Raw genomic sequence first — 19877 nt, 5'->3', positions numbered from 1 at the left:
ATTTGTTTTTATCCTATAGTCAGAGTTACACAGAATTAATATACAATCCAAATAAAAATTTCCTACTTTAGACCATGAAAGATCAAGGAGATCAGCAGTATGTCCTTTATATTTGCAAAATGGCCGTTGTCGAAATGGTGCATTTTTATCATCAGGGTCTTCATCAGTTCCACTGCATACCTATTTAGACAAAGACAAACGTTAAAACCAGCAAAATAAAAGCTTCCCACTCTATCTGTTCTCTCATCATTTTGTATGATGCTTGATTGAAATCTTGATCCACCAAAAGCAAACCACCATTTATGCTGAATCTGTTACTTATCACCTCTTTACCTCCTTGACCTAACAAATAACAAACCAGGATCATTAACTTAAGAACGTTGTGCTATCATAATCTTTTCCCTCCCTAACAGAGTCTGTACTTTGTCCTTTTCTGAGCAGCTGTTACTTCATGGGAGGTAGGAGCCAGCACCAAAGGGTGATCATGATCAGTGTAAGGTAATCAAGACAAACTCATCTCTTTCCAGTGATGACTGGTTTAGGAATGGGCACATGCTACAATTTTCATCCTTAGACATAAGGAAAAGTTTATTGTGGGAAGGAGTAGGAGGAGGCTCTAAAATGATTTCCTCATTCTTAAAAAAGACATATTAAAAGACACCTTCCTTTTCCATACCTCCAAACATTGTTATTTGCATAGGACACCTGAGAGTGTAGTAACCATTGGGAGGACTACGAGGGAAACCAACTCGAGAGAACAGATAAAGAATAGCAAAGCAGGAAGATGGTAGGACTCTGTGACCCTGATGATACTACTGAGATGCTGAATTAGCCACCCCTGGTACCACCTTACCTCCAGACTTGCTTCCTCATTGTTTAACCTTTTGCACTCGGATGTCGAGTGTGACTCGACACGGTTAGCATCGGTAGCAGCTCGAGAAAAAAGCAAGCGAGTGCAAAGGGTTAAGCCATTTTCAGTTGGATTTCTGTTATTTGAAGTCAAAAGCATCCTGACAGAGGTAGGTGAATAATGATGCCATTCTTTTGTGCAGTGAATTTAGTTTACAACATGCTTTTGTATTCATTATTTGAATGAATCCTAACAACTCTAAGAGTTGGGTATTAACATTATGAAGATAGAGAGATTGAGATAAAAATCAAGGCTCAAAGAGGTTAAAATAACATATTAAAGGTAACATGGCCACCTGCAAACAGTAGAACCAAAGCAGAAATATAAGTGATTTAACATCAAGTTCAGAGGTTGTTCCTTAAATGTTTTAACGTAGCTGTCGCCAACTGGTGGTCTGTGGACCACTCATGATCCATGAGGTCAGAAAGGTTGGCGACCGCTGTTTTAGAGGATGTTAGCATGAGCAAAAATATGGAGTGTTAGCTAAGCCTTGAATATTTAGGAAAGGATAGGTAGGATGATGAGGATGGAGAAAAAAATGGAGATATAGTAGGGGATGAGGGTAGAAAGGTACTTTGAGACCAGACCATAAAGAGCCTTAAATTTGTGAGCGGGGGGGGGGGGGGGGGGGGGGGGAGGGAGGGAGGGAGGGAGGGAGGGAGAGAGGGAGAGAGGGAGAGATTTGTTATTCCACCCATTCATACATTCATTGGTTGATTCTTGCATGTGCTCTGACCGGGGATTGAACCTACAACCTTGGCATATCAGGACGATACTCTAACCAACTGAGCTACCTGGCTAGGGTAAAAGTTCAGACATTCTAATGCAGTGGAGAAAAAACACAAGGTTCTGGAAATAAAAACCAACATGATCTGACTGGTGCTTTAGAAGGAGAATGCTATTGTGTAAAAGATCATTTGAAGAAAGAGAACGGAGGCAAGAAGAGCAGTCAGTAAGTTTAAGTAAGAATGAGGGCTTGAACTAGGACAGTGGGCATGGGGATAGATTAAAAACTACCAATATTATTTGTCTAGAACTTACAGTTAATAAAAAATCTTCACATCCACTGTGGAGATAAACCAGCAACACAAATGCCTGACCTTTTGCCAAATACTACTAATCCTAGATGACTATAGCAACTTCCCCTAATTTTGCTGCTAGCCCAGGGAACACTGCTGGAAGACATAAAACTAAACAGGCTTGCCTAATTACATCAAATTCAACCTTTGCTTTAATAAAAATTTACATTTCATTAACTCCTTAACATATTTCCTCTAGCAGTGATTCCAGATACCTTTTTTTCCCCCCGCCTTAAATATCCATTTTCTTCTCCCTATACTCTACCTTTTTTTCAAATACTTAATGTTTTTCAGATTATAAAGTAATACATGCTCAGTGTAGACAATTCAGAAAAAAGCCAGAAAGTAGGAAAATTAAAACTAAAACCACCTATGATCTGCTAACATTTTGATAATTTTCAATCTTCCTTTTATTATACCACTAGAGGCCCGATGCATGAAATTCATGCAAGAGTAGGCCTTCCTTCCCCGGGCTGCCGGCCCAGGCTTCCCTCCGGCACCCAGAACCCAGCCTTCTCCCCAGCTGCCGGCACCGGGGACCTGGGCTTCCCTCACAGAGGGAGGCCCCGCCCACCCGCCGCAGCCTGCGGTTCAGTGGTCTGGGCCTCCCTCTTTGGGGCAATCATGGAGCCCACTGATTGATCACCCCACCGGCCAGTGGTCTGGGCCTCCCTCTGCGGGGTGATCATTGGTTGATGGCTGGGCTCCCAACCAATTGCATTGCACCTGCCTTAGCTGGCCTGGCACCAGTGGGTGTTATAGCAAGGTCCCGGATGGTCATCCGGATGGTAGTTTGGATGGTCATTCCACTGTTTGACCGTTTGGTCAATTTGCATATTATGCTTTTATTATATAGGATGAGTGTTTTCTGTATTCCACTCTTAGAAAACATGTATTAGCTGCATATGAATGCACCATAATTTAATGGTTCTCCAATATGTTGGCCATTCAGACATTTCCATTTATTTTTTTTACTAATATAAACAGCAATTTATTGAACAATCTGGAACATGAATCTTTATCCCACTTTGATTAAAATAAAACCCCTAATATACATAGTCAAAAGGTTTAAACTGGAGACTTTTATTTATAGTATATTCTGTTGTTTGTTTTAATAAAAGCAGGTAAGGTTATTTAAATATTTTTTAGAAATACAGAAGTATAAAGTATCAAATAAAAATGACTGAAAACCCTACCACCTAGAGATAACTGCGAGTAATAATTTAGTGAGTTTCCTTTAAGCTTTTTAATATATATTCATAGATATTTTAGCCAAAATTGGGATAATATTGTATCCAATTTTTCATTCTGCTTTTTTTTTCATTTTACATTTTAATTAGAATATTTTTAATGTCACTACATAGTCTTTGAAAACAATTTAAGGACAGAATAATATTCTACTTGTGGGCTATCACATAGCTTTTATTTTCCAACTGTTAAAAATTTAGCTTGTTCATATTTTAGCTATTGTGAGAACACTAACATGAAAATCTTTTTACTTACATCTTTGGACATATTTGATTCTTTCCTTTTTAAAAAATATTTTTATTGATTTCAGAGAGGAAGGGAAAGGGAGAGAGAGATAGAAACATCAATGATCAGAGAGAATCATCGATCAGCTGCCTCCTACATGCCCCACACTGGAGATCAAGCCCGCATCCCGGGCATGTGCCCTGACTGGGAATCGAGCCGTGACCTCCTGGTTCATAGGTTGATGCTCAACTACTGAGCCATGCCAGCTGGGCTGATTATTTCTTTATAATAGATTTTTAAAGGTAGAATTATTAAAGATAGAATTACTAAATAAAATATATTTTATCTAATCTATATATCTCTCTAAATAGATATCTATAGCTAGGAAGATATTTATATCTCTGCATATATATTTATGTATGTAAATGTCTGTAATAGACATTTCAAACTTACATAGAGAGAGAATATAGTAAAAAGTATAATGAACCCCAAACATCTATGACCTACTTTAACAATCATCAACATTTTGTTTTTATCAATCTTCCCACCTTTATGTATTTGCTTACTTTTGCTGGAACATCTAAAGCAAGAGCTGAATACCATTTACCTGAATACAGTAAATACTCTGTAAGTATCTCTAACTAATAAGCCCTCTTTTATACATAACTACAATGCTATTATCGCACCTAAAAATACAATTTGTATCATCTAATATATTATCCATATTCAAATATACTGATTATCTAAAAAATGTTATTTTAAAGTTGGACTGCTATGAAAACTTGTAAGCCTTTTGATATTTATTAGCGCCTACCAGATACTGTGTTAGTTACTTGAGATACCAAAATAAATGACATTTATCTTATAACCTATTCTCAGTATTTAAAATGTAGAATAAACCTTTTAACATGTCAGATTATGTCATTCTCTGTTGAAAATCTCTCCATTAGCTTCCATCGTTCTCAACACAATAGCCAAAGTCCTTGCAATGGCCTGCATGCTATGACTGCCCTATCCACATCTCTGTGACTTCATTTTCTATGACTCTTCCCCTCACTCATCGACTCCAGCTACCTAGGCCTCAATACTGTTTCTTCAATACACCAGAACTCCTGCCTTATAGGAGTTTCACTTGCTGTTCACTCTACCTGGAATGCTCTTCTCCAATAGATAGCCATATAATTACTCCATCACCTCCTTCAGATTTTGCTCAAATGACAATCTCTTGGTGAAACTTTGCTTGCCCACCTTCTTTACTCCCATCTTCTCTACTTTATCTGCTTTATTTTCTCCATGAAATTTATCATCTTCCAATATATTATAAAATTTGCTTATTTCTCTATCTGCCACCACTAGAATTTAAACTTCATATGAACAGCTATTTGTGTCATTTTTGTTCACTATTATATCCCTAATTCTGAGAGTAGTGATTAATAGGTAGTATACATTCAATAAATATTTGTGGACTAAATGAAGACACAGTGTCAGACCTTAATATGCCAATTAGTGCACCAGAATGGTTAAAAGCATACTAGTAAGCTCTAGAGACTTACCAGAGCTGGGTTCTAATTCCGATGCTATATCTATCAACTGTGTGAAATTGGTGAGTTACTTAAAATCTCCTCACCCTTCTTTTCTTTATCTATAAAACAGAGTTCTTAATATTATCTCACAACAGTATCAGGACTATTGTGAGGTTACAAAAGATAAGACATAAAATGCACTTAGCAAAGTACATGGCACATAGTAAGGACACATAAAATGTTAGCTGTTGTTATATAAATTGATATAGTATTATAAGTGCCTTTACCAGAAATATGGGCAAAATATAATGGGAACAATGAGGGAGCATATGAGTTATTATGCATTAAGTGAAGAAAGAAACACTTCAGCAAGGAGACCTGAGTCTGAAATGAATTTACCAGGCAAAGGGGAATAGCATATGTAAATACATGGAATCCACAAAGGGTCTGACATTTTTGTTGGGGCAACAATGAACAACTGAATAGCTCAGAACATAAGGTTTGTGAGAGGGAAGGGTGGAAAATAACAATGAGAGCTGAGGTCAGGCTGATCTCTGAAAGGCTGAGTCAAGCTAAGGAATTTGACCTTGATTCTAGACAGAAAAAAAGAGCCAAAAGGAGTGCTCAAACAGGACAGTAACATGGTCAGATTTGTTTTACAGGAAAGTAATTTTGCTGGCATTGTGGATGAAAGACTAGAATATGAGAAAAAGCTCTAATGGTCCAGGTAAGAGATAAAGCCTGGATTATAGCAGTGGAAATGAAAGGAATGGCCAGATTCCAAAGACATTTCTGAGATCAAGCGGGCAGGATGTTGTAAATGAGCAGACATTGAAGGGAGGGAATTGGCATCAAGTACACTGTCAAAGAAGTGGTTTTTTTGGGAAAATGATACGTACTTAATTCTGATTTGGACATATTGTTAATGTCTGTCTTCCCGCGTGTATATACACTGAGTGGCCAGATCATTATGATCTCTGAACGCATAATAATCTGGCCACTCAGTGTATATCCTATATAATAAAAGGCTAATATGCAAATTGTCCCCTCGACCAGGAGTTCGACCAGCAGGCAGGCCGGCCAACCGCCCATGTCCCCTCCCCCTGGCCAGGCTGGCCCGACCCCACCCATGCACGAATTCACCCCACCCATGCACGAATTCATGCATCAGGCCTCATACATATATATATGTACACACACATACACACACTGAGTGGCCAGATTATTATGCATTCAGAGATCATAATAATCTGGCCACTTAGTGTAGGTCCTTGGCATGGACTGTCCACTGCATCTTTATATTTTCAGTGCATAACACATTGTCGACTAAACCAATGCATGTTTTAAATAAAATGCTGCATATGTAGAATTTCACAAAAATTATCTCTCATCCCTTTAAAGCTAACTCCGTTCTTCAAGTTTTTGATTCTATTGATCTTGAAGGGGATCAGAATATGTCACCCCTAAAAATACCCCTCTTTGCATAAGAATTACTTTGAGCAGAAGGCAACAAGAAAGTCTCTACCCTTCCCTTTTCTACCTGAAAGCAGAGCATAAAATTCCCTTTATGAAGGTGTCTTGTTCTCACCTCTCATTTACCAGGAAGGGTAGAATGAATCTTATCTCTGGAAATAGCTTGAGTCTTCATAAACAGGACTTTACTAAATAACTCTTATCTTCCATTAGTTTCCTCTATTAACCTCCCACAATTTACCACCCCTAAAAGCCTAAACCCCCCTTTTCTTTGTCTATTCCTTCTTCACAGACTTTTATTGCCCTTTTAAAAATGAATGATATGTAAGCCACTGGATTTAACTGTTTTTTGGGGGGGTCTATCCTATTTTTCTATGAAGGCCACTATATGCATACTATTTATCCTGTTAATCTGTCCTTTGTCAGGATATTTTATAGATCTCAGCTGCAGAACCTAAGAGGGTAGAGGAATTTTTTTCCTTCCCTACTACCTACTTTCAAAAATTCTAAGCAGAAGTTAAATGCTGTAACACCCACACTGATGTTCCACTAATCAAACCCATCAAACACAGATTTACCCAAGAAAAGCATTAATTTTAGGTAAACAGCATACTTAACACTACTACTGTCAAGAAGAAATTTTAAGTCACTGGCATAATGGAGCAAATTTTGCATGCTACTCTTCCTTTCTGCCTTACTGATTTACTTTTGGAAATCAACTAAAATAGAGTGCCCTAGCCAGTTTGGCTCAGTGGATAGAGCAGCGGCCTGAGGACCAAAGGGTCCTGGGTTTGATTCTGGTCAAGGACACATACCTTGGTTGCAGGCTCCTTCCCAGCCTGGGCCCTGGTCATGGCTTGTGCAGGAGGCAACCAATCGATGTGTTTCTCTCACATTGATGTTTCTCTCTGTCTTTCCCTCTCTCTTCTACTCCTTAAAAATCAATTAAAAAATCCTTGGGTGAGGAGTAACCTAAAACAACAACAAAAAAACAAAACAGAGAGCATAACAGCCAGAATCCTAGCCTTGACACGACCAATGAGGAGGTGAGTGATTTTGCGTGTGTCACTGTCACTGTTGGCTTAACTGTACAATAGGTACTTTCAGGTATTCTATTTTAGAGTAATTCTAAGAAGACAAGAGTGAGAATGTAGTTCAAAAGAGATATAACATATCACTATCACAAGAAAAGAGAAAAAAGAACACACACATCAGGAAAATAAACTCAATTGTGCTTACTGCGCCTCACTGCAGCTAGCACTAGGTCAAAGATAACAAGTGATACCAAACTCCAAAGGTATATGAACTAGAATAGGGGCTTTGTAAAACTGTCCCAATAGAATGACAGAAGTGAAGAAGCCCCAAACAATCTTTTTCCTGAAAAAAAAACAGACAGAAATGATACTCAACTATGCCAGGAAAAAATACCTTAGTACTCCAGGGGGTGATTATATTTTGTGTTAAAGAACTACTATGCTCCTCATTTAAAAGGCCTTATGTTTAAACAAAGTTGGGAGTTACATAGGATTTGGGGAGGGGGGCGCTGGATGGAAGAAGTTAAAAATCTGTAAGTAGGACTTTTGAAATAAGCATAACACAAGATGGTACAAATAGTCCCTGTTTTTTAATAGTAGCCAATGACTGGAAACTTTACGGCGAATTAAACTAATAAAAGCAAACCCTTTTCCCTAAAGCAAAGCAGTTAAAAATTTCTCTACTACATTAGTCAGTGAAGGTTTTTTGGAGGAAGTAGGCCTTGAAGAATGAGCAAGCTTGGAATAGAAAGAAAAGAGATTGCAGGATTCCAAGATGGCAGCGGATTAAGTGGAAGCTACACTGACACTCTCCCAGGACCAAACTGGAATTACAACTAAAATACAGAAAAACTTCCTGAAAAATCAATTGAAGACTAGTTGGAGAGAACTCTGATAACCAAGGACATAAGTGGAGACCACATAGAGACAGCATTGACAGGGGCTGGGTTCCCTCCCGGAGCTGCGGGCTCACCGGGCGCCTCGCCATCTTGCAAGGAAAGGAGGATTTTATTGGAAACCTGACTTTCCTCGACAACTGCAAACACTGAACAGCTGCGAGCACCAGAACACCGGTCCCCTATTGGCGCAAACATTCGGATTCAAAGGAACCCTTCACTGAACCACGGAAAGGTCAGATTTCGCCTGAAATAAGGTGTGGTTTCCAATCCCCGCGGTGGGAGGGAAGCGCGCTAGCCGTGGGACCGGCGGGAACCGGGAGGTCTGTGCCTAGAAAAATCGGCAGCAGTTGGAGCTACCGTGATCCGTGAATGTGGAAGGGGGTCCTCTGAGCTGCTAACTGAAGTGACCTCTTAAAATCAACTCATTTTAATCTGACGAGGAGGATCAGACTAAGAATTTTCAAAGGAGTGCAGGCTCCTTAGTCTGGCGCACAGACCCACTGTCCGCACACTTGGGCTCTTTCCGACTCTGATTACTAAGCCCAATACATAGGAAAACCCAGGTGGAAAAACCCTGAAAGACTGCAGGGGGAAGTTGTTTTTTCGGAACCTGGGAACAGAGCTGGGTGTGACCATCGGAGAGGCAGCTGTGAGGCACACACCTCCACAAACCGGTAGTGAGTGCCATAGAGGGGGAAAAAAAAAAAAAGCTAGAGAGGCCCAGAAGTCAATTCAGAAACACTGCCACCCAGGGGCTGAAACGCTAATTGTCTCTGGTGTAATCAAAAATAAATACGGGAAATTAAGACACGGCCGGCTTAAAAAGCAGGATTGGCTTACAACACTGAGGAGCAGAGGAACGAAGCTGAACTGAAATACCGCCCAGACTGGGAAACAGACATACCAAACAGAATAAAAGAGGAAGTGAACGACAGCCGCTACTGCACATTTTAGTCTTCCTATTTTTTAATTTTTAATTCTTTTTTCAAATTTTTTTTCAAATTTTTATTCTAATTTTTTTATTTTCATTTTTTGCATCTTTTACTTAAGAAACAAAATTTTTTTCTTTTTCCTCACTCGATTTTCACCTTTTTAATTATTACATTTTTATTTTCAATCAGCATTATTATTACTATTATTTTACTTTTTTTTAAAATGTCATTAGATTTTCTCTTTATTTTGGGATTAGTGTCCTACATTCTATTTGCATCTTTCCCTTACCCTATCTCAACGCTAACATTTTGCCATCACTCTCCTCCTAACCTTTCCCCTTTTGGTCTCCTTTTTTTCTTAACCCTTTCTGGCTTTAGATTTTCCCTACTTTTTCAGTTTACCCTCTGCTAAAATTTCACCCTACTTATATATCTAATTCCCAACCCCCTGCTTCAAGTCCATACACACCTCTCTCTACGCTACCTTAAAAAAAATTGTTTTTCTCTCTGGCCTTTTGTTGTTGTTTGCTTGAATGTTGATTAGATTGAATTTTTATGCTTTTTTATGAGATTGTATTGATTATTCTTTTTGTTTGGTTGGTTGGTTCTATTGTTTGCTTTGTTTTTGTTTGTTTTTTACTTTTGTTTTCCCTTGCCTCACTTGATATTAGTTGGTGTTGCAGTTTGTATTAATCTCCAGGCTCGTGTTGCTGGAATTTGCTGGGATTAGTGGTTGTTCTAGTGGAGTCTACTCCCCATATATATGGTTTGTTCCCCTTTTCTCTCTTAGTATTGTTCTTGTCTCTCTTATTTTTCTTTTCTTTTTTCTTACTGCTCTTCTCCCAAGTTCAGATTCACACTCTTTTTTTTTTTTTGTTCTTTCTTTTTACTCTCCCTCTTCCACTCCTATTCCCTAATTTGGCTTTCTCTGGTGGTTACCTTTATTGGAGGTTATTAATATCGTGAATACAATTCTGTTTAGTGCCTTGTGTGTTGTGCCTGGTTGTGTTGTATTTTGTACCTTTAAATCAACGCCGGAGAGAGAGAACTATATAACCAGACATCCGGAGAAGAGAGACCATGGGGAGACAAAGAAATAGCCCCCACAGGAAAGAGAAGCAGGCATCACCAGAAAAGGAAGTAAATGAGCTAGAGGCAAACAACTTATCAGAGAAAGAATTCAGAGAAATGGTCATAAGGTGGCTGAAAAGGGTGGAAGACAAATTCGACAATATGAGTAAGAACCAAGAGGAAATGAAGAAGAACCAAGAAGAAATGAAAAATGACATCGCTGCTGTAAAGAACTCAATAGAAAGCATCAAGAGTAGACTAGAAGAAGCAGAGGACCGCATAAGTGAGCTAGAAGACAAGATGGAAAAAAATACCCAATTACAACAGCTTCTAGAAAAAAAAATTAGAAAGCATGAGGAGAGCCTAAGGGAACTTCGGGACAACACAAAACAAAACAACATCAGGATAATAGGGGTACCAGAAGGAAAGGAAACGGAGCAAGGAATAGAAAACCTGTTAGAAGAAATAATAACAGAAAACTCCCTTGATATAGGGAAGAAAAAACCCACACAAATCCAAGAAGCTCACAGAGTTCCAAGCAAAATGAACCCCAAAAGACCGACGCCAAGGCATATTATAATTAAGTTGGCAAACACCAACGACAAAGTAAGAATCTTAAAAAGCGGCCAGAGAGAGACAGACAGTTACATACAAAGGAACCCCCATCAGACTAGCAACTGATTTCTCAACAGAAACTCATCAAGCCAGAAGGGAATGGAATGAAATATACAAAGTCATGCAAAGGAAGGGTCTCAATCCAAGAATACTGTACCCAGCAAGGCTATCAATCAAAATTGAAGGTGAAATCAGGAGCTTCACAGACAAAAAAGGGCCAAAGGAGTTTATCACCACCAAACCAGCAATGAAAGAAATGCTAAAGGGTCTGCTGTAAAAAAAAAAAAGAAAGAAAGAAATAGGAAGCAAAGAAGGAACACAGGGGTATAGAATAAAAATGGCGACAAATAAGTGCCTATCAATAATAACTTTAAATGTAAATGGATTGAATGCCCCAATCAAAAGACACAGGGTAACAGATTGGATAAGAAAACAAAACCCATATATCTGCTGTCTACAGGAAACCCACCTCAAAAAAAAAAGGACACATACAGACTGAGAGTAAAGGGATGGAAAAAGGTTTTCCAGGCGAATGGAAATGAAAAAAAAGCTGGGGTAGCAATACTTATATCTGACAAATTAGATCTCAAAGTGAAGGACATAACAAGAGATACTGAAGGCCACTTCATAATACTAAAGGGAGAAATCCAACAAGAAGAAATAACTCTGGTAAACATATATGCACCCAACACAGGAGCACCAAGATACATTAAAAAACTCCTGGAAGATATCAAAGGAGAGATTGACAGCAATACAATTATAGTAGGAGACTTCAATACCCCACTATCACCATTGGACAAATCCTCTAAACAAAAAATCAGCAAAGAAACATCAATCCTAAATGACTCACTAGACCAGATGGAATTAATCGACATCTTCAGAACATTTCACCCCAAAGCCACAGAATATACATTCTTCTCAAGTGCACATGGGACATTTTCAAAGATAGACCATATGTTAGGACATAGGCAAAGTCTCTCCAAATTCAAGAAGATAGAAATCATATCAAGTTTCTTCTCAGATCACAGTGGCATAAAACTGGAAATCAACTACAATAAAAACAACCCAAAGAAATCAAACACATGGAGACTAAACAGCATGCTATTAAACCATGACTGGGTTACCAAAGACATCAAGGAAGAAATAAAAAACATCATGGCAACAAATGACAATGAAAACACAACAATCCAAAATCTATGGGACACAGCGAAAGCAGTCCTGAGAGGGAAGTTCATAGCTCTACAAGCCTACTGCAAAAAACAAGAAACAATGGTAATAAATTACCTAACCCAAAAACTCAAAGAGTTAGAGAGAGAGCAACAAGAAAAGCCCAGTGTAAGCAGAAGGAAAGAAATAATAAAGATCAGAGCGGAGATAAACGACATAGAGACCAAAGAAACAATACAAAAGATCAACAAAACCAAGAGCTGGTTCTTTGAAAGGATAAACAAGATTGATGGACCTCTAGCCAGGCTCGCAAAGAAGCAAAGAGAGAGGACCCAAATAAACAAAATCAGAAATGAAAGAGGTGAAATAACAACAGACCCTGACGAAATACAAAGGATTGTTACAAAATACTACGAACAACTCTATTCCAACAAACTGGACAACCTGGAGGAAATGGACATATTCCTAGACAAATACAACCTTCCAAAACTCAATCAGGAAGAATCTAAACAGCTCAACAGGCCAGTAACTATGGAAGAAATTGAAGCAGTCATCAAAAAGCTTCCGGCAAACAAAAGCCCGGGGCCAGACGGCTTCACAGGAGAGTTTTACCAAACTTTCAAGGAAGAACTAAAACCTATCCTCCTCAGACTATTCCAAAAAATTCAAGAGGAAGGAACACTTCCAGGCTCCTTCTATGAAGCTAGCATCACCCTAATACCAAAACCAGATAAAGACAACACAATGAAAGAGAATTACAGACCAATATCCCTCATGAACATAGATGCCAAAATTCTCAACAAAATCCTAACAAATCGGCTCCAGCAATACATCAGAAAGATTATACATCATGACCAAGTAGGATTTATCCCAGGAATGCAAGGATGGTACAATATCCGCAAATCAATAAACGTGATACATCACATAAACAACTTGAGAGATAAAAACCACATAGTCATATCAATAGATGCAGAAAAAGCATTTGACAAAATCCAACACCCTTTCTTGATAAAAACTCTCAACAAGGTGGGAATAGAAGGATCATACCTCAACATAATAAAAGCTATATATGATAAACCCACAGCAAACATCATACTCAATGGGCAAAATCTAAAACCATTTCCCCTAAGAACAGGAACAAGACAGGGATGCCCACTCTCACCACTCCTGTTTGACATAGTACTGGAAGTATTAGCTACCGCAATTAGGCAAGAAGAAGAAATAAGAGGCATCCAAATTGGAAAAGAAGAAGTGAAGCTGTCCTTATTTGCAGATGACATGATATTGTATGTAAAAAACCCAAAAGATTCCATCAAAAAACTAATAGACTTAATAAATGAATTCGGCAATGTAGCGGGATACAAAATTAACGCCAAGAAATCTATGGCATTTCTATACACCAATAGTGAACTTAAAGAAAAAGAGACTAAAAAAGAAATCCCATTTACCATCGCACCAAAAAAATTAAGATACCTAGGAATAAACTTAACTAAGGAGGTAAAAGACCTATACGCGGAAAACTACAGGACACTGAAAAAAGAGATAGAGGAAGACGTAAACAGATGGAAGAACATACCATGTTCATGGATTGGTAGAATCAACATCATTAAAATGTCCATACTACCCAAAGCAATCTACAGATTCAATGCACTCCCCATCAAAATACCAACAGCATATTTCACAGACCTAGAAAGAACTCTCCAAAAATTCATCTGGAATAAAAAAAGACCCCGAATAGCTGCAGCAATCCTTAGAAAGAAGAATAAAGTAGGAGGGATCTCAATACCAGATTTCAAGCTGTATTACAAAGCCACTGTTCTCAAAACTGCCTGGTCCTGGCACAAGAACAGACATATAGATCAATGGAAAAGAATAGAGAATCCAGATATCGACCCAAACCACTACGCTCAATTAATATTTGACAAAGGAGACATGAACATACAATGGAGTCAAGACAGTCTCTTCAATAAATGGTGTTGGGAAAATTGGACACACACATGCAAAAAAATGAAACTAGATCACCAACTTACACCATACACAAAAATAAACTCAAAATGGATACAGGACTTAAACATAAGACGGGAAACCATAAAAATACTAGAGGAATCCACAGGCAACAAAATCTCAGACATATGCCAAAAGAACTTTTTCACTGACACTGCCCCTAGGGCAATGGAAGCTAAAGAGAAAATTAACAAATGGGACTACATCAAAATAAAAAGCTTTTTTACAGCAAAAGAAACCATCAACAAAACAACAAGAAAGCCCACTGCATGGGAGAACATATTTGCAAATGCTAGCACTGATAAAGGTTTAATCTCCAACATCTACAGGCAGCTTATGCAACTTAATAAAAGGAAGATAAATGATCCAATTAAAAAATGGGCAACGGACCTAAACAGAATATTTTCAAAAGAAGACAGAAGGAAGGCCAAGAGACACATGAAAACATGCTCAAAGTCACTTATTATCTGAGAGATGCAAATCAAAACAACAATGAGGTACCATCTCACACCTGTCAGAATGGCTATCATCAACAAATCAACAAACGACAAGTGTTGGCGAGGATGCGGAGAAAAAGGAACCCTCGTGCACTGCTGGTGGGAATGCAGACTGGTGCAGCCACTGTGGAGAACAGTATGGAGTTTCCTCAAAAAACTGAAAATGGAACTCCCATTTGACCCAGTAATCCCACTCCTGGGAATATATCCAAAGAAACTAGAAACACAAATCAGAAAAGATATATGCACCCCCATGTTCATAGCAGCACAATTTACAATAGCTAAGATTTGGAAACAGCCTAGGTGCCCGTCAGCAGATGACTGGATCAGAAAACTGTGGTACATCTACACAATGGAATACTATGCTGCCATAAAAAAGAAGGAATTCTCATCATTTGCAGCAACCTGGATGGAATTGGAGAATATTATACTAAGTGAAATAAGCCAGTCAATGAAAGAAAAATACCACATGATCTCACTCATTTATGGATAATAAAGAACATTATAAACTGATGAACAAAAAGATAGTTACAGAGACATTAAAGCAACAAATAGACTTTCAAATTACAGGGGGAAAGTTAGGGAGAGGGGGGGTAGATAAGAAATCAAACGAAGGACTTGTATGCATGCATATAAGCATAAACAATGGACGCAAAACTCTGGGGGGTGAGGGCATGTGTGGGTGTGGGGTGGGGGGGGGTAATGGTAAGATATGTACACATATAATACCTCAATAAAAAAAAAAAGAGATTGCAGGCATTCAAATAAGGGGAATAAGAATAAAGGCACAGAAGCAGGAATTCAATACTGATCCAGGCCTACCACACAGGTAGGCATGGGGTTAGGGTCCAAGGATACTAAGATCTGTGAAGTACAGTTCTTTGCCTTAAATCAGCCCAGAGCCTAGCCAGTGATTCAAATTTCCAAGAAAGACATGATGATATCAATGTCAAAGTACATATGATGTACTGTTAGAACACAAATGAGAAACGATTCTGCCTGCTTGATTCAGGGAAAACAAAAAGAGGTAATATATTTGAGCTGAATATTGAAGGATGAGTAGGGCTTTGCCCTATGACTAAAGGGGACAGGAAGGGCATTCCTGGCAAATCAAACAGCATGGACAAATATGTAAAAGTGAGTGGTTAAGGGACAGACTTAGATCCAGCAAGGCAAATAGGATACATAGGCACTAGGGAACTAGAACTGAGTTAAAAAGGTAAGATGCGGCAAAATCAGGAAGGACCTTACTCTGTAGGTTACAAGGAGCCATCAGAAGATTTTACACCACACACAGTTAGATCTGTGTTTTGAAAAAAACAAAAAACTAGTGGCAGTGTAGGAAATGAATTGGGTAGAGACCAGAGGCTATAGCAAACATTTAAATGAGTATCATGAGTGTCAAGGGCCTAGATGATGTGAATGGCAATGGGAGATGAGGGGACAGATTCCATGGGCATATGTAGATGGAGGGAGAGTGGATGGGAATTTGTAGCTACTTTGATATGTGCGTATATAGAGTGTTTCTGACTGAGTTAAAAAAAAATAACTTATGAATGTTGATGCCATTAAAGGTTTAAAAGAGAGAAGCAGAGTTGTGTGTAGATAATCTCTCTATATAAAAGGCTAATATGCAAAGTGTCCCCTCGGGAGTTTGATCGGGAGTTCGATAGCTCACTATGATGTGCGCTGACCACCAGGGGGCGGCATGGAATGAAGGAAGGCCCAGATCGGCCATGGTCACCGGCCAGGCCTAGGGACCCTACCCATGCATGAATTTTGTGCACCAGGCCTCTAGATAAAATATATTGGTGAATGACCATTAACATCTATCCAGTTACACAAGCCTGACACCTAGGAATCATCCCAGGCTACTCACTTACTAGGTAGTCATCACCACGTCCTAGAGATCCCACTTCTTTCACATCTCTTGAATTCAGCTCATCTTTATGGTTTCTAGGTCCACTGCTATCATAATCTATCATAATTGAAGTTCCCATTTCTCTCCTGGGTTAATAGGCTCTTAAGTGGTGTCCCTGTCTCTATATTGCAGCCCCCATCTAATCTATCCTTTATAGTGCTACCACAATTTTCTTTCTAAAACAAAAAACTGAACATTTTAATTAAACTCCTAATCGAAACCCCTCCAAGTGTCTTTCGCCCTCAGTAGCTTGCAGGATACAGTTGAAATGTCTTGGTTTAACATAAAAGGCCATTTAAAATTCCAATCCCACCTACTTCTCCTACAACTCTCAACATGTACCCTTTGCTTCTGCCACATGGAATTTCTTGAAGTACTTTTAACATGCCATGCTGTTTCAGCCTCCATGCCTTTGCACTTGCTATCTGCTCTGAAATGTTCCTTCCTTCCTTCACTCATATAGTTAACACCTAGTTCAAACATCAAAGCCTCTAGGAAGTTTGTCCTGACACCCTGATTCACAGGCTAAACTCCTATACTTGTGTGGTACCTTCTATAGCATATTACCATCCAATACTGTAACTGTGGATATATCTATTTCACTGATCAGCAAGGTCCCTGCGGCCACTGAATATGTCTCATTTGATTTTGCAGAATCTTTTTAACCCCCCCCTCCCCATTTGTTAATTCTCACCTGAGGATATTTTTTCATTGATTTCTAGAAAGAGTGTGAGGGAGGGGGAAAGACAGAGATAGAGAAACGCTGATGGGAGAGACACATCGATTGGTTGCCTCCCAGCATGTATCCGACCAGGGTTGGGGATTGAGCCTGCAACCCAATTATGTGCCCTTGACTGGAATCAAACCTGGGACTCTTCAGTCCACAGGCTGACGTTCTATCCACTGAGCCAAACCCACTGGGGTGATTTTTCAGAATCTACACTGAGTGGCCAGATTATTATGATCTCTGAACACATAATAATCTGGCCACTCAGTGTATATCCTATATAATAAAAGGCTAATATGCAAATTGTCCCCTTGACCAGGAGTTCAACCAGCAGGCAGGCTGCCCATGTCCCCTCCCCCTGTTCAGGCTGGCCGGACCCCACCCATGCACGAATTCATACACTGGGCCTCTAATATATATATACTGAGTGGCCAGATTATTATGTGTTTAGAGATCATAATAATCTGGCCACTCAGCGTATTAGTGGTGTCTGGCACAGGGACCAAGCACTCAGAAAACATTTGTTGAGGGAGTTGTTTTAGACCTATTAATTGATGTGCTTGAAGAACATATATATATATATTGTTATGTGAAAAGGGTGGCATGCACAATAAGATCTAATTCTTTTTTTGTTGTTAATCCTCACCCGAGGATACTTTTCCATTGATTTTTAGAGAGAGCAGAAGGGAGGGGGAGAGACAGAGAGAGAGAAAAAAACATCGATGTGAGAAAGATACATTGATTGCCTCCCCCATGCGCCCCAACCAGGGCTGGGGACTAAGCCTGCAACCAAGGTATGTACCCTTGACTGGAATTGAACCCAGGACCCTTAAGTCTGTAGGCTGACACTCTATCCAGTGAGCCAAACCTGCTAGGGCAAGATCTAATTCTTGTTTTAAAAACATAAAGCTATTGAAAGGAAATGAGAATTACGGAGCTAAAGCCAGTTCAGGATTGGAGGCAGTGAGTGAATAAGTCAATTGAGAATGGCCAAGGACAGAACCTTGAGAAACAGCAACATTTCAGGGGTTGAAGAGGAAGAGACAGCAGGGATATAGGAAGAGAACAAGGAAAAACAGAGCCATTGAAAGCTGAGAACTGTATGTTTAAAGTAGGAAAAAATTCACGTCAAATACTACAGAGCCAGTGAAACCCCAGGAGAATATTGTTGAGCAAGTGAACATTTTAGGTTCTCTTTGTTTATATTACACTTGCCTAGATCAATACACAAGAAGCACAGGGGACAGTTTAGAATAATATTTTATGTTTTAGGTTTAAAATTGGTTATATTTAATCTTCCAACTGAGACCAAATAAAAATCTTTTAGATATTTGAAACTACCTAAAACTATGATAAAGCATTTGTTAAACCAAGAAGATGGAAAAATTAATTACCTCTTATTCAAGTATCCATTATTATTTCTTAAAACATCTAACATGGATTAGAGGGCATGGGATTTTGTTTTATTCAAGTTTACATTAGTAGTTTGGTAGCTTGAGTTAATATTCACTGTCTGACAATCTTTGAACATCACACTTTTTCACTTACCAATTCTAATAGAAGAAACTCTTCTAACACATCTTAATTTTAATTAAGTGCTTTCATGCAATTGTAATTTCTGATAAATAAGGTACTTAAAAAACAAAAAAGGTGAAAGAAAACAATAAGGTACTTTATGGAAAACAAATCAAATAATAGTATTTAACAATAGTAACTATAAAATAACAAGCATACCCCTGTATCTGTATCAGATTTTGATGAATTTAGACTTTCCTGAGAAGGTGATGGGGACACACGTCCTGAAAAACAACATAATTGTAAAAAGGCATGTACATACACACATACACATGCACACACACACACACACACACACACACACACACACACTCAGAAATAATGACACAGGAACACCGAATTAATAGTCATAGAATGTGACATTCTAGAAAACTACATGTGAAGCATTAACTCTTTGGGAACCAAAATATTTGTTTTGATTATTTTTACATAAAATCTTTATGAAATAGTCTCCCAATTTAATAAAGTACTGTTAAATTCTCATTATTCATAGTGAATACATTCTTGTCAATCATGACAAGCAATAAGATGAACAATTAAGGGGCAGAAAGGGTCTAGGCTGGGGTAAGTTTGAAGGGCCACTGAAAATAGTCATTTTGTTCCAGACAGGGCAATAAAATAAATAAATAGTAAACATTATTTACTATATTGTCAACTCATTATCATCTTCAATTATGTATTATAACATAAATGCATAATTGAGAGAATAGAAAGGAGGGAATATACACAGGGCTCCTAAAGTATACAGGGCCTTGTTTGCCAGTTTAGTGGATCTTCCTAGATTTCTATGTTCTTCAAATTGCTGCTTCCACTATATTCTCCTTTCTCCCATCCTTTAACTTTTTGTTTTCCAGCTTTGGGATGGGAAGGTGGTGGAGGGAGGGAGGGGTTTGTGGAGAAAATTTATTGCAGTTAAATAATTATAAGAAAAGAATCCCCAAAACTCAATGTTCCTATTTACATCAACTTCACATACT

The 19877-nt window shown here is 38.6% G+C and overlaps 1 protein-coding gene across 2 annotated transcripts in view; it reads right to left on the bottom strand.

The window, feature by feature from the left end:
* The window catches only part of WDR44 (WD repeat domain 44), a 103864-nt gene that overhangs the window by 17679 nt on the left and 66308 nt on the right, over nucleotides 1-19877 (bottom strand). For both annotated transcript variants that reach the window (XM_079765279.1, XM_079765278.1), the window contains 2 exons: nucleotides 19060-19124; nucleotides 67-180 (listed from right to left, as the gene is read on the bottom strand). In XM_079765279.1, the coding sequence (XP_079621405.1) occupies nucleotides 67-180; nucleotides 19060-19124 (179 nt within the window). The remainder of the gene's footprint in view (nucleotides 1-66; nucleotides 181-19059; nucleotides 19125-19877) is intronic.

This window comes from Cnephaeus nilssonii (assembly GCF_951640355.1).
Source record: "Cnephaeus nilssonii genome assembly, chromosome: X".
NCBI lineage: Eukaryota > Metazoa > Chordata > Mammalia > Chiroptera > Vespertilionidae > Cnephaeus > Cnephaeus nilssonii.
This window is presented reverse-complemented; position numbering and strand designations above follow the sequence as displayed.